Here is a 14,740-nt window from a genome sequence, read left to right on the forward strand (position 1 = left end):
GGAGGGCATCAAGCGAAAATGCGTTCAATTTTACACTCAAGGCTCCATCGATTAACTTTTCTTTTGATTTTTGAAGTAAATATATGTATAAAACTACCTTAAAATTTTGGTTTGATTTTAAACATTATAAGAAATTTGGCATGACATTTTCGGTGTCGCAATAATTTCGTGTTCGCCCTTTATCCAGCAAAATCGCTTTCTAATGATGATGACTGTATTAAATAAGACAATATTATAACAACTATTAGTGTAACCTCAACTTAAAAATAACCGAAAATAGTAGTGTTTCTGTGTATTGGACCAGCTTTAGAAACACCCTTTTTAAACATTTTATTCCAAATTAGAATGATAAAAAAGTTACACTATACGGCAAGATCTGGCAAAGTTGCCGAAACAACATTGCAAAACAAGATTCCGGCTATCCGAAAAAATTCAATCTCTTCCGATCTTTTCCGATCCACAAATTCCAAGCGATTTGAAAATATTGATATTTCCACTAATTTGAGGTACGCCAAAATGCTATGTTTGGCAAAATGTATATCTAGGAATATGTGCACGGGTATCCCTTTTCTTCTCCCTTTTCCACTGACCAACTATTCATGCATCGGGAAAAACAAATGTATTCACAAAGATCACCTCGAAAATACTAGTATTCGGAAGGATCTAGAAAATTGACCTCTGCACTGGTAGGTGGATAGATGCCAAATTGTCCCAAAAACTAGTTATTTTCTATTTTTAGTTCATATTAAGGCATAATAACAGCAATAGCCTCAATAAATAGTTTTGGCCGGGATCCGACCCCAGTTACTCCTCTGTGCAACGACTTCACGGTGCACAAGGTAGGATCGAAGCCAATGGCAGAATCTAGTAGAACACCCTAGCTTATCAAGCTTTGTTATCAGTATCTCATGATTAACTCTATCAAAAGCTGCCTTTAGATCAGTGTCAATAGTATCCACCTGCAATTTCTTAAACATTTGTTCCGTACAAAATGCCGTGAAGCAGACGAGATTCGTCTCGACTGAACGTCCTGGGAAAAATCCGTGCTGAGACGTACTGTGTCGACAAGCAGAAAATAACGCTTCGTTGATAATTGATTCAAACACTTTAGATTCGACTCCTAGCGAAGTGATTCCGCGATAGTTCGCTATGTTGCGCGTGTCACCTTTCTTGAATACCGGGAACATTACTGAGCATTTCCAATCCTCAGGAAACGTTTGCTGCTGAAGCGATAGGTTAAAAATATATGCAAGTTGTGTTACAAGTAAATCCGAACATTTTTTCAATACAGTTGAAGCTATAGCACTGAGGCCGGGTGCATAAGATGACTTGGTTTTCCGGATTGCAGATTTAACCATTTGTTCAGAGACAGTAAACACATCCAAATCAACAACACAAGCAGGAACGTCACGAGAGACATTTTCGAGTTCGATTGCAGTTGGCGCATTACTGGAAAAAACACTCGAGAAGAATCTGGCAAACAGCGTACATTTCGCAACAGTTGTCGTAGCTTCTTCGCCGTCGTAAAGCATCCTTGATGGAAGTCCAGTTTTATTGTCGGGAGTAGCCCAGGGAAATCACTTGGGACCGTTGGTGTTTCTGCTTTATTTCAATGACATTCATCTAGTTCTCAAAACTCCTCACCTGTCCTTTTCAGACGATCTGGAGATGTTTCTCCTCATCTGCTCTGCTGAAGATGGTAGACAAGAGTTTGAAACCTTCGCTGATTGGTCTAGCACGAACCATATGTGTTTACATCCGAAGAAGTGCTCAGTTATCTCATTCTCACGAAAAAAAGACCCGAAGATTTGATTTAGTCGCGTGAAAGATCTAGAAGTGATATTAGATTTGCAACTTACGTGTAAACAGCACCTCTCCTATACAGTTAGCAAAGCATCCGAAACGCTAGGATGCATCTTGAAGATTGCCAAAAAATTGTGATGAATTTACCATATCTGCGAGCGACGACATTCTTCCGGATATTCTGGAGTGAGCATGAGAAGAAACTACACTAAAGTTTTTTTTACACGGTTTTTTTTGCACGGTTTTTTACACGGCTTTTTTTACACGGTTTTCGCAATTAGCACGGTTTTTTTGCACGGTTTTTCGCAAAAATATTCTAAGTCCTTTTAAAGGCAAAAGACTTAGACGATTTTTGATCAAGTTTTTTTTGCATGGATTTTACAATTAACACGGTTATTCGCAGTCCTGTTGAAGGCAAATGTCTTAGACGATTTTTATTCAACTTTTTTTGCGCGGATTTTGCTTTTATTCAAAGACTAAAATTTTTTGAAAAAGTGGAAAAGGGTTCCTTCTAGCACGTCAACAATTTGGTTGCTTTTGGAACAGTATTAACGAGTAGACGCCGTGTCTGAGGCCATTTTGAAAATCAAGATGGCGACTTCCGGTTCAATGAAATTCTCTAAACCCCATCAACATGGGTATTTTTGGAACGAGATTGATGAGTGGACGTCAGATATCGATGTTTAAAGCCATTTTGAAAACTAATATGGTGACTTCCGGTTCAATGGAATTCATTTAACTTATTTTATTCACTGTTTTCATTCTATGCATTCTATTCGTTTTTATTCCAGTTCATACATGTTATTCAGTTTCTTCATTTTAATAATCTGACTATATTTCAGTTTTATTGATTTCATCGAAATTATTTATTTGACACAATTTATTTTTTTCTATAAATTCATAACTCATTTTGTCCTGCATTTTACCAATTCTATTCGTTTTGTTTATTTGATTCCTTTGTTTTCATCTTATTCAATTCATTATTTTTTTGTTAATTTAATTTTATTGAATTCATTCATTCCAATCATTGTATTCATTTTATCCATTTCATTTGTTTGATTCATTGTATTCACTGGATTCATTAAATTCATTCGATTCACTTGATTCATTTGATTTATTTGATTCATTTGATTCATTTGATTCATTTGATTCATTTGATTCATTTGATTCATTTGATTCATTTGATTCATTTGATTCATTTGATTCATTTGATTCATTTGATTCATTTGATTCATTTGATTCATTTGATTCATTTGATTCATTTGATTCATTTGATTCATTTGATTCATTTGATTCATTTGATTCATTTGATTCATTTGATTCATTTGATTCATTTGATTCATTTGATTCATTTGATTCATTTGATTCATTTGATTCATTTGATTCATTTGATTCATTTGATTCATTTGATTCATTTGATTCATTTGATTCATTTGATTCATTTGATTCATTTGATTCATTTGATTCATTTGATTCATTTCATGATAATTTATTTTATTCAATTTGTTAGTTTGAGTCAATTTAATTTATTTTATTAGTTTTATAACTATTTTTAAATATTGTCTAATTTTCCATTTAATGAGCTAATCTAACTTGATTTATGTAATTAATTAATTTTATTTATATTAATCTTTCTATTCATTTTATGAATTTGAAGGCCTTTTTTTCATTTTTCGCTCCTTTTTTATTTTGTTCGTTTTATTGATTTTTAATAGTTTATTCAGTTTATTCGAGGTTTTATTCGTGCAGACAAGAAACTATTAGTGCGCACACTTCGCGTAAATCCCGCAAACTAATAAATGCTCCAACAGTGATATGTGTAAGAAATGTCTCAACTCACTGCTAGGTGGATTAAGTTGGTTTTTCTTTTCTAAGCGCTGTTGGAACGGTTCCAGTGGTGGTGGTTTTCGTAATAACTTTCGCCATTTTCAAATATTTGTTACGTTTTGCTTGAATTTCTTTAGTGTTTATGCATAGAAATAAGATTTCAGTCATAATTTAGACCCAAGAATTTAACTTAATCAGACCAGGCTAAATCCAATCCATTAGAATTGATAAAATAATTATTATTTGGTTTAAGAAACAATGGCCAGACATCGCCTCAATCCCATTTCGAAAATTCTCATAGGTTTTTTTTATTATTATCCACAAAATCGGAAATCGTCATCTTTGGTTTCAAAATGCCATCTGGCTTCGATCTCTGGCATCTACGTGCCAATCCCGTTCCGAAAGCACTAATATTGACTGAATTATTGAGAATTCCGTTGAACCTGAAGTCGCCATCTTGATTTCAAAAGGAATCTCCAAGACCAGTCGTTATCTCTCATTCTGTAATTTTCTAAGTTTTTTACTTTCAAAAGAATATAGATTGTTTCCACCAAAACCGTGTTTATTGCGCATTTTGTAGTTGCATTAACACTGTTTTTTTACACGGAGTCCGCAATTATCGCAGTGATTTGCACTTTTTATACGGTATGTATCACCCGTGTAAAAAAACCTAGTGTATATGTATTTTCGGTAAGTTGAAATCTTGGATCTTGAAATGGCTTCAGATGTAGACATCTGGAAACTGCTTAGTCATCCGGTTCCAAAACATTCCATATTGTCTGAGCTATATAAAATTTTCCTATGCCGGAAGTAGTCATCATGTATTACAAAATATCTTCGGGCATTGATCTCTATTATACACTCATCAAGCCCGTTCCGACAATAACCATATTGATTGGGTTTTAGAGAATTTCACTTAACCGAAAGGTGCCATCTTAGTTTTTAAAATGATGTCAGGCATCGACATTTGGCGTCTAGGCGTTAATCCTGTTCTTAAAACACCCATATCCTTTAAGTGCCGACTTCAATCTTCAAGATTCGTCTACATTGTTCAAAAATCTTCCAAGTTTTTGTACATATTTAAAAAGACTTAGAATGAATGCAGAAACCGTGGTATGTAATTGCGAAATCCGTGCAAACGAAATTCAAAAATCGTTCAAAGTCTTTTGCATTCAATGTAACGCAGTATTTTTTTTTACACGGTTTTTGAAATTAACGCGTTTTTTTACACGGTTTTCGGAATTAACACGGTTTTTTTACACGGATTTCGCAATAAACGCGGTTTTTTCACGGTTTTTTTTACACGGCACGTATCCCCCGTGCAAAAAAAACCTTAGTGTACTGGATTAATAAATTGAGAGTCGAGTGATTAAAAAGTAGAATGCAACTCTCATAACTGCCCGTAACAGCGCTTTCCAAACAACCCAAGCTCATTCGGAAAATCAAAGCTGATCCCAACCCCTGCTAACAATTCGACGAAAGTACTGTATACTAACCGCTGTAATATTCGCGAGTTCGTCTCCGAAAATGCTACAAATGTTACCGAGAAAATAAACAACTCAATCGAAGCCTTTAACAACTAACAGCGGTTTAAACTCGATAATGTGTGCTGTACCACCAGGTGTCGATGTATCTCAATGGATGTTCCTTGGGTACACCCAAAACGCGAACCGCATGAATTACATGCGAATAAGCATGATTCTAATGAGAATTTTGCATTGTAACTGGTATAATGCATATAAAGCGATATTGGTCCGGGACAAAAATGCATTAAGGCGATTACACCACAGAAACTTACACAAACCCACAGTTGAGAATGTATTAGTGAATTTAACGATATCGGAGCATTAGTATTAAAATGACTCCGCACTAATACACATGTAAAGGACATCTCCACTCGGATACATGTGTGCTCTGAAAACATTAATACACGCTCAAGGACCAGTTTCCATTTCGCCTTTCTACTGATCACATGCTGCATATTGGAGAGAACAGTTTATAGCGTCATCAAATTGGTGGGGTGTGGGTGATGATTTTGTTTTGATAATATGTTGAGCGTTCTCTAAACCCTAAATTTACCAGCGATATGCGAGTTCTAGCCACTAGATAGGTTCATAAATAATGATTAATGATTATTTAAGCACACTATACGCAGGAGAAAGTTACCTGTATGGGAACATTGGGTTAACAAGTTAATTCAACATTTGTCGGATAGAAGCCGTCCGCCAATCATTTCTGGCATTCCTCATATCAACAGTACTTTCAGGTGATATCATATCAGTATTTTGCAGTAAAAGTATCTAAATTTAAAGTATCATAAACTATAAGGGCAGTGATGACATGCTTTTGCACTTTTGAGTAGCAGTGGCACTGGCAGTTAATTTCAGTTTATATTATTTCCCTAACATGCGAATCTAGCGCACATCATCGCCCTGGGCAACGATCATCGCAAATCAATCTGAGCACAAATCATTTTCTTCCACTCTTCTCTGAAGCACAGAATGAGAGAGCGATGATTTTACTGCAAAAACCATTCGCTGTGGGAAAATAACAACGCGTATATCACACACTCTCGTGAACGTAAACTGTTCCCGTGTTTAGTGTGGTTGGAATTGAGTTGTTCACAGACAAAAAAGCGTAACTGTGTATGAAGACAGAAGTTCTAACAAACACCACAGAGATATTCATGTATAGAATACACCACCTTTTTGGCAGACTCAGCAAGCAAAACCAACTAATACTTTTACATGCGGGCAGATAATATGGTAGCGTGTATTCTCAATCAATTTATTTCATCATGAATCAAGCTGTGTTGGTATAATGCAGTAGCTATGCTTGGTCTACAATGCGAAGAAAGCATGATTCTAATTCGGAATATGCACGAAAGGATGTAATGCCTTTTTTGCATTGGGAAATTGTTTTGGGTGTACGACAATGAACCATTTGCGAAAACCGATGTTATAGAAATCCTGGAACTCAAATTCTACAAAACTCCTGATCGCGGCAACTTTCCTGGCAGATTCAAATTTGTTTTCACGAGAAAAAAAACTATGGCTTGGCAAGGGATCTGCGCTTGTGACAAGAAAACCAACTTTTTTGTGACGGATAAGACTACGAATTTGGAAGTGCTAAACATAGGATGTCATAAACAGATAGAATTCGTCAAATATTTTCTGGTGCTCAAATATTGTAATTTTATTATTCATGTATAAAATTTCTTCACTTCAGATTCGCAAACTGCCTGAATTATTTCAATTTGAAAACAAGCACTCATGAGAGAGCATTCGACAAAAAATGTTTCACATCTAAAATCTCTGCGATTTATTTTCCATGATAATCATTAATAAACCAAATCGAAGAAATACTTTGAAGCCTTAGGCCGCGCACAGTGGATCTACTCCATACAAAAGCTGGACAAAACTTCAAAAGTAGTTTAAAATGTCTGAAAATATCATCCAAGGATAATTTTGGTGCGCTGAACTGGATTTTGATTAAATTAGAATGCTAAAATGAAAATTAGACAGCCTAAGGTGGTTTTAAAAGTTTTTTTTTAATTTCGCAAAAGTGAATGTTATTCTCAAACTTCTCAAAACAGATACTTCGTAAGTAAACAGAAACATTTTGATTTCTTATGGTAGTCCTTAGTAACGAGTTAGCTAGGGTGGTTCCAATTTATCGAAATCTGGAAAATAAAAAATGATGTAATTTTATACATTTGTTTGTAGATCTTCAGTCCAATCTGAATACCATCGTAGAAAAAAACATTTCTTCATAGCTCTTTAAGAGATAATCCTCATGTACTAATTTGTGAACGTATGCGTTTAGAATAGTTATGAAAAATAGCTTATCTAAATGTGTTTGATAGAATTCCTTAAATTTTTGTTTTTTGGTTTATTTAATCATAGTTATCGTCAAAGCTATTAAAAGATGACGGGTTTATTTGATTATGATGAAGATCTCAAATCATGCCCTACTATGCTCTATTCACAGTTGCTCATACGATGCATGCTCCAGCTAAGCCGCTCAATACTTTTCCATTGATTTTCAATTCCAATGATAATATGAATATCGCTCCTTGTGGGTACTGGCTTGGTTTTTCGTACAAAAATATCCTGAGCATACATTGCACTGTATGTGTATGCTTTAAAATAGAGACCTGAGCGTTTTTGCATGAAGGTCTCGTCAATTTGGAAGTGAATTATTGAGGGAGATTTAGAATTTGATTGTTGATTGTGATAGATTCAATCGGGAGTTTGCACTTGAAAATAAATGTTGCATTACATTAATTACATTCCACATTCACGTGTTTACCTTACATCGGTCACCAGTAAAGCTAACTACCAATACCTACTAAAGAAATAGTATTCATGGAAAGATATGATAATAGTTGCAGTTAGTTTGCCTCATTGTCTTGTATTTATTTGATTTTTTCTATACTGCAGATTACTGTGAAAATGTAGAAACACGAGTCATAGTTGCAAGACGGTTAAGGCATACTTATATTTGTATCAAAGAAATCGCCCAAAACCCTGAATTTACAAGCAGCGTGCAGAAAAAGAAATCCACCGGTGAATAATAATGCAAAACTTCATGAAATTAAGAAAAATACCACGCGTCTCCACGAAAAAAACTAATTTTACAAATGTTCAAATATCAACCTTTGGCGCGAAACGGCGCAAGATGGCACTATGATTTTTGAAAACTGGATAAAATTCTACATCAGTTGTACTAGATGAGATCCTTCAACACGCTTTTACCGATAAAGAGATGACACTCTGAATGTAAATAAGTCCGCGTTAAACAATTTAGTTATATTGATTTTATTGGTAACTTTTTAAATACTCATTATTTCTCAAATCGAAATACACCATTGAATTTCTGAGATGATTTTCTATTAGAAACGCCTATATGTGTTGTTAAATTATCTTTCTACTACCTATTAAAGCGAGATGAATTAGAATGAACAAAAACTTTTTGTCACTCGAATTCATGCAGATTTTCAAGACCTTGCACGGTTCAAAAAAATGTAGCACTTATATTTTTCAATCGATTGACTCGAAAAGTTGGCAAATACAGATTTAGGTAATGTACATTTAGGAAAAAAATATGAAAGGTATGAAAATCGACAATAAATTTTGGAGGTTTTGGCCAGCCCGGCCCCACTGTGCCGCGGTCGGAGTAAACGCGTGAAACTCGGCTAAACCGTACACCTAATCAAAGCCAGTAGAAATCTACGGGAAGCAAAGACAATACAAAACTAACTATCTATTGGTCCGCTCCTGATTGTTCGTTTTGAAACGTAACGCGGATGACGTCGTGTGAACTGTCGAATACGAATTGCCAATACATGTAATAAATCATACATAACTGCTATTGCAGGAATATTGCAGATATCATAAAAACATTCCAGATTTGAAATAGCTACTATTTTTTTCTCAGTATATTCTGGCTGAATATAGAGGGCGCCCTACGGCGATCGTTGTACTAACATTAGTACTAACTCCTAAGCAACTCCCATTAGATAATCACCAGGGACTCTGGTACAGTTAGTATAAAATTTGCCAAAATCGTCTTCACAACACAACGCAATACACTAAATCACTAAATAACGCATCGTACATTTATGCTGCACAAAATATGTGCACAACTTTATATCGCTTCTCAAGTGACAATTCTCAAAACTTGCGCATTTCCTAAATTGATTTTTTATTGCCCGGGTAGGTACAAATAATTGAAAACTACGGAAGCGCGAAAACAACAATTCAAACTTGCCAGACTTTGAACGGTTGGTTTGTCTGGATAGGTCTGACTGACTACCCGGTAGCATGGAGTAGCTCGGCGGTTGTATATGTACCAACACTGTTAACAACTTCCGCATCCGCCTCAATCCGGCGGAAATGGCCACTGTATGTGATTGGCTAAGTGAGCACCACTCACGGTTCGCTACACACCGGAGTGGGTGGAGCATGCGGGAAGAAAAACTGCTGTACATTATCTATACAACAGGAATATGATAAAGTTATCTCATTAAAAACAAAATTGGAAAAGTTTTTCCACGTATTTTTTCTACATTCAACATGCGCCTCTTTGGAAACAAACTGCTCATGTCATCAGCATGTCTATGCCCGATTGGGATTCCCGTTGAAAAAATCCTAGTCTAAGAAAGAAAATATTTAAGAGTTATATTTTATTGCTACTTCGAAATCAATTTGTCGGTCATAAAATTAATGATTTCTTCTCAACAATTTAATTTGATAATTCATCGTATCAAGAAACTATTCCTTAAGAAACAATATAGTGCTAAGTCGACCACTGTCCATTATTATTATTAGATTCATTTTGCATCATTTTTTTTTGTCTTCCTAGTGAATTTTACAAGCAACCACTTAACGCAACTTCGTAATCCTATGCTGGACTCTTTTGCCTACCCAACAAACCGTCAACACCGTGTCAGTTTTTGACACGGATCATAGCCCCAGACAACGGCATTCTAAATTCCACAAATGTTTCCTTTACTATTTTTTCTCTCTTTCTCTCTCTGTACAGGGGCCCCGAGATGCTGATTGCGTTCCACTCGAGTCCGTTTTCGGCACCGCTGCAGTCAGGCCAATCGAACCGGGGCTTCGAGCTGGATGTCGACATCCTGTTTGCCGATTCCGATTCGTATGATTTCGCCCAGGGCAGCAAATGCGAGTTCCACATCAATGCATCCAATCCAGGTGGGTACACACATATTCATGTTGATGTATATATGGCCTTTCTAGAGATACCTTCGCGCACAGACCCGGAGATAGCGATAGAGCGGAGAGAGAGACGGACGAATCAATCCCGATACGTGTTTCCCGGGGGGAAGTGCAGCAAGAGTATGAGAATTTCGGGATTGATTGCACAAATAGAGAACGGCGGAGACAATTTACATTTTTTACTCGCTATCGCTTCAGGGGGTTGAAGGTTCGATCGATGATTCATCCCGTCGCAGAGTTCAATCATATTTTAAGCATTTCCATTATTCTGAACTGGGGCTAGTATCGACACCGCTGAGCCTTTCTGAGCTGAGAATGTCATCGAGGATTTCTGGAGGAAACTTTCCAACAGAACGAAAGAAGCATGTATAGAATTTTTTTTTCTTAATTACGAAACTGGAAAACTAAATAATGGGATAAAGATAAATGAAGAAAGCAAAAAATCAATTCGATTCGAAAAATTGAAACTTAAAAATTGGTAAAAAGAAAAATTGGAAAATGAAGATTCGAAAAATTATACATAAATGAAAAACTTTTTGGTGGCATAAAACGGGGAAAACAGATCGAAATGGTGAATTAAGCGAAAGCAATTATGTGAAGAAAAAAAAATCCCCCCAGGAGTAAGATTCGAACTTGCAACCTTTGGGACTCCGGCTCCATGGAAATGTGTTAGGTGGCAGCTGCGGTTGGGTGTGGTCTCGCTTTAGAGGCAGGGTACGATCATTGTCGCTAATGTGATAATCATGTGTTCTTTCTGGGACGTCATCATATCACAGGGATAGCATAAGGGTTTGTGCATTGGGCTGGAGTCCCAAGGGTTGCAGGTTCGAGTCTTGCTTCTGGGGTGAATTTATGAATTATGAAACATGGAAATGTGAAAAATAGCAAATTAAAAGCGCAGAATCCGGGAAGTAGAAAATTTGAAAGTGAAATGTTAGAAAACTGGTAAATTGTCAATTTATACTGTATACGAACTAGTTTATCCAAACTGCTCTGGAGTTCCGATACTATCAAGATAAAGTTAAGTGGAATCGAGATTTCACAACGGTGAAATATGCAAGTAGCAGGAAAATACACATTACGAAAGTGTGCGAAGAATTCAAAGAAATTCCGAAAGCTTCAAAGAAATATTTTAAACTTCAGTAGAGTTTTGCCAGTTTTAGAGAAGCCTTGTGCTCACAAGGGCAGCTCTACAAGATCTGCGACCTACATATAAAATCTGCGCACTTAATTTTTTCAACTTTGGGAAAGATTCGTGAATTGTATGAAAGACCTGCAAAATTCAAGAAAGTTTAGTAAAGTTCGCACAACTTCGGGGAAATTCTGCAAGCTTGGCATAAGTTCTGCGAATTCCAATGACGTTCTGCATAAAATTTTGTCAACTTTTGAGAAGTTGTAGGAATTCAAATGAATACCAGTGAAATTCTAGGAAATTGAGTTTCAGATAAGTTTGAAATGACTCCGTAAACCGTACTCTACATTTCGAGCAAGTTTTCGAAACTGTATGAGAAATTTTCGAACTATGAGAAAGTATTATAAACTTTCACGAAACATAATCCCGGAGTTCTTCTTGGCGCTTGATTAATTGAGATCCTGTAAAATGGTATTTATTATACTAATCGTGAAATATTTTTTTCGAGAAATTTCATTTTTTTAAATAACATTAAAATGAGTATATTTTTTTAAATTGTCAAGACAAAATATAAAATCCTACGTACCTCACTGGAAAGGGCCATGTCATTTACTTCGAAAATTTCATAACCGTCTAACAATATTTTTTTAGTTTACTTCTCCGTCTAACTCAAAAAATATTTCAGCAAGATGTGTTTAAACTTTTGAGTACACTGGAGGCTTCATCTAAAAAGCGTTGAGGAAGTATTCAGTTTTTTAGGCCAATTAAAAAGTTCGATTCTGCCGTAAGATACGTAAGATACAATTTTCAAGAATGAAACCTTCTGGGAAAGTTTGCGAGCTTCGCGGAAATTCTAAAATATTTTGGTGAGCGCTGTGAATTTTAGGAAACTTCATCTTATTACAGCAAAGATTTGCAAAATTTGACAAATTACAAAAAAGATATGCAAACTTCAAAGACATTTTGTAAACTTAACTAAAGTGTCTGAAACATAAGACATTTCGGTGCTGCTAACTATTGGAAAGTTTCGTGAGCTTTAAAATAGTTTTACAAACTACATGAAAGTTCTGCTAACTTGAGCAAATTTCTAAGAACTTTAGAGAAGTTCTGTAAGCTTCAGTAGAGTTCAGATGTTTTATAAAATTACAGCGAGCTTCCAGAAAGTTCTGTGAACTCAAAAGAAGTGTTATAAATTTTAGGGAAGTTTTTCGGACGAATTGCAAGTTCGGCCAAGTTTAAGGCAGTTCTACAAATAATATCCCAATATTTTGCTCAGCTTATCTATCATTCGCAAAACATCCCTGTAAATCGCAGAGCATTTATTTCATTTTTTTTGTAGTTTGCAGTACTTCACTAAGGTTTGCTGAACTTGCTCAAAAATGGTACGATTTTGCTACAATTTATAGTACGTTTTTCCTACTAGTTCGTAGAAATTCCTCTAGTACTGAAAAACTGAGGTTGCCAGACCTCTCAAAAAGTTCACTGAACTTCCCCCAATAATTTATAGCTTCCCTGGAGATCAGGATCCGGAACATCTTTAAAGTGTAAAAAATATCCCTGAAATTTGCAGAGCTTTGCTAAAACTTATAGAAACTTCCTGAACTAGTTCCCCAAAGTTTTTAGAGCTTCCCATACATTCGCAGAAATGCACTGAAATTCGTTTAGCTCTCAGAATTTCTCCAAATATCGCACATCTTCTTTACCATTCTCCGACCTTTCCTGTAGTTAGCAAAACTTCATTAAAGTTTTCAGTACTGGGAAATAACCAAACTCCCACGGAAATTGTTAAGTTTTTTTCTAAGGTTCGCGAGTATTTCATAAAACTTTCCTGGGATGCATCAAGATTTTGATGAAGTTTGTGGACCGTCGATGAAACTCTCAGAAGTTCATAAAAATTACCTGAAGTTTACACAATTTTCCTAATGTTTGCACATTTTTTAACTGGATTTACCTCCAGTTCTTCGACTTTCTGTAAATCTTGCAGTGCTGCAGTCGAGGAAGAGAGATACTACGTAATGTTCGAATGCGGGCTTGAAGATTCAGGTGTTCAAGAATTGTAGAGCAATCCACTCTGGCAGAGAGTAAGTCCGAGACGAATAGCGCTCGAGAGCTGAGTGAATGGTGGTGTATTAACTGGCAATGGTACTCATAGCTCGGTAGTTGAAATCTGTTTCGCCATAGGAGACGTCATCACATCACGTACTGACGCTCTCCAGTTCAGTTTGAAGAAATTCGGTATCGGTTGAATCGCGTATCTGTCGAAAAATGTTCTATCGTCGGTGAAGGAGAGGCGAGGTCTTTGTAGCTTGATATTGATGTCATTAAAATAGAGGAGAAATATTAGTGGACCGAGGTGACTTCCTTGCGGGATGCCGGATGTAGCGTGAAATTGTGCAGATAGTCTTTAATGCTGATTTGCAGTTGCCTTCCATCGATATAGGAACCAGCAGAGAAGTTGACCGTGAATGCTGAGTTTATCTAGCTTGGCTATTGCGATATCATGGTTGATTTTGGCCACTGATAGATTCATATAAATAGCATCGGTTTGTAGTCCGTCAGTGAATCCTTCGGATGAATGAGAGCAGATTGGTCGTTGTTGTTCGTTTAGGCATAAACTCATGTAGGTCGTCTGCGTTGTAGTGCTTACAGTGAAAGAAAAGAGGATCAAACACAAACTAGCTTGAATTGTTTGTATACCACACTTAAACATGAAATTCCTCGATAATTATCGATTTTCAATTTATTTCCCTTTGATGGACCGGAAACATGTGGGATGCTTTCCAACAAGTTTGAAATATTCTAGTAGCGAGAGTAAACTCGAAGCCTCGTCGAAGGCGCTTAAGAAACACGCTGATGCACTTTTTGACAAAAATCTATGATACACCATCTGGACCCAGAGCATCAGATACCTTTAGCTTGGAGTTTGCTGCAAGAATAGCAGCATTATCGAGCTAATTCGGTTGACGGATCGTTCTGAAGTAGGAGTAAGATTCGCAGCAGCGGTGACTTGTTGTGGTGTAAACCGCTCGGCGAAATCAAACACTTGAAAATTTGTCGGAGATCAGCTGACAAATTTTCTTAGTGTCGGTGCCTAAAACTCCACTAAATGACATACAAGATGGTGAACCGGAATTCTTTTCGTTACTCGTTCACATACTTCCAGAATCACTTGGGCTTAGATTTTAGTTGACGCTTGACATTTCGCAAGTGTCTGCAGAAGGCTAGTCTGCTTTGC

At 36.3% G+C, this 14,740-nt stretch overlaps 1 protein-coding gene across 2 annotated transcripts in view; it reads left to right on the forward strand.

Annotated features, from left to right (window-relative positions):
• The window catches only part of LOC131691912 (uncharacterized), a 460,379-nt gene that overhangs the window by 411,407 nt on the left and 34,232 nt on the right, over positions 1 to 14,740 (forward strand). For both annotated transcript variants that reach the window (XM_058978657.1, XM_058978658.1), the window contains exon 10: positions 10,177 to 10,349. In XM_058978657.1, coding sequence (XP_058834640.1) covers positions 10,177 to 10,349 — 173 coding nt within the window. The remainder of the gene's footprint in view (positions 1 to 10,176; positions 10,350 to 14,740) is intronic.

The sequence above is a fragment of the Topomyia yanbarensis genome, chromosome 3 (assembly GCF_030247195.1).
Source record: "Topomyia yanbarensis strain Yona2022 chromosome 3, ASM3024719v1, whole genome shotgun sequence".
NCBI classification, from domain to species: domain Eukaryota; kingdom Metazoa; phylum Arthropoda; class Insecta; order Diptera; family Culicidae; genus Topomyia; species Topomyia yanbarensis.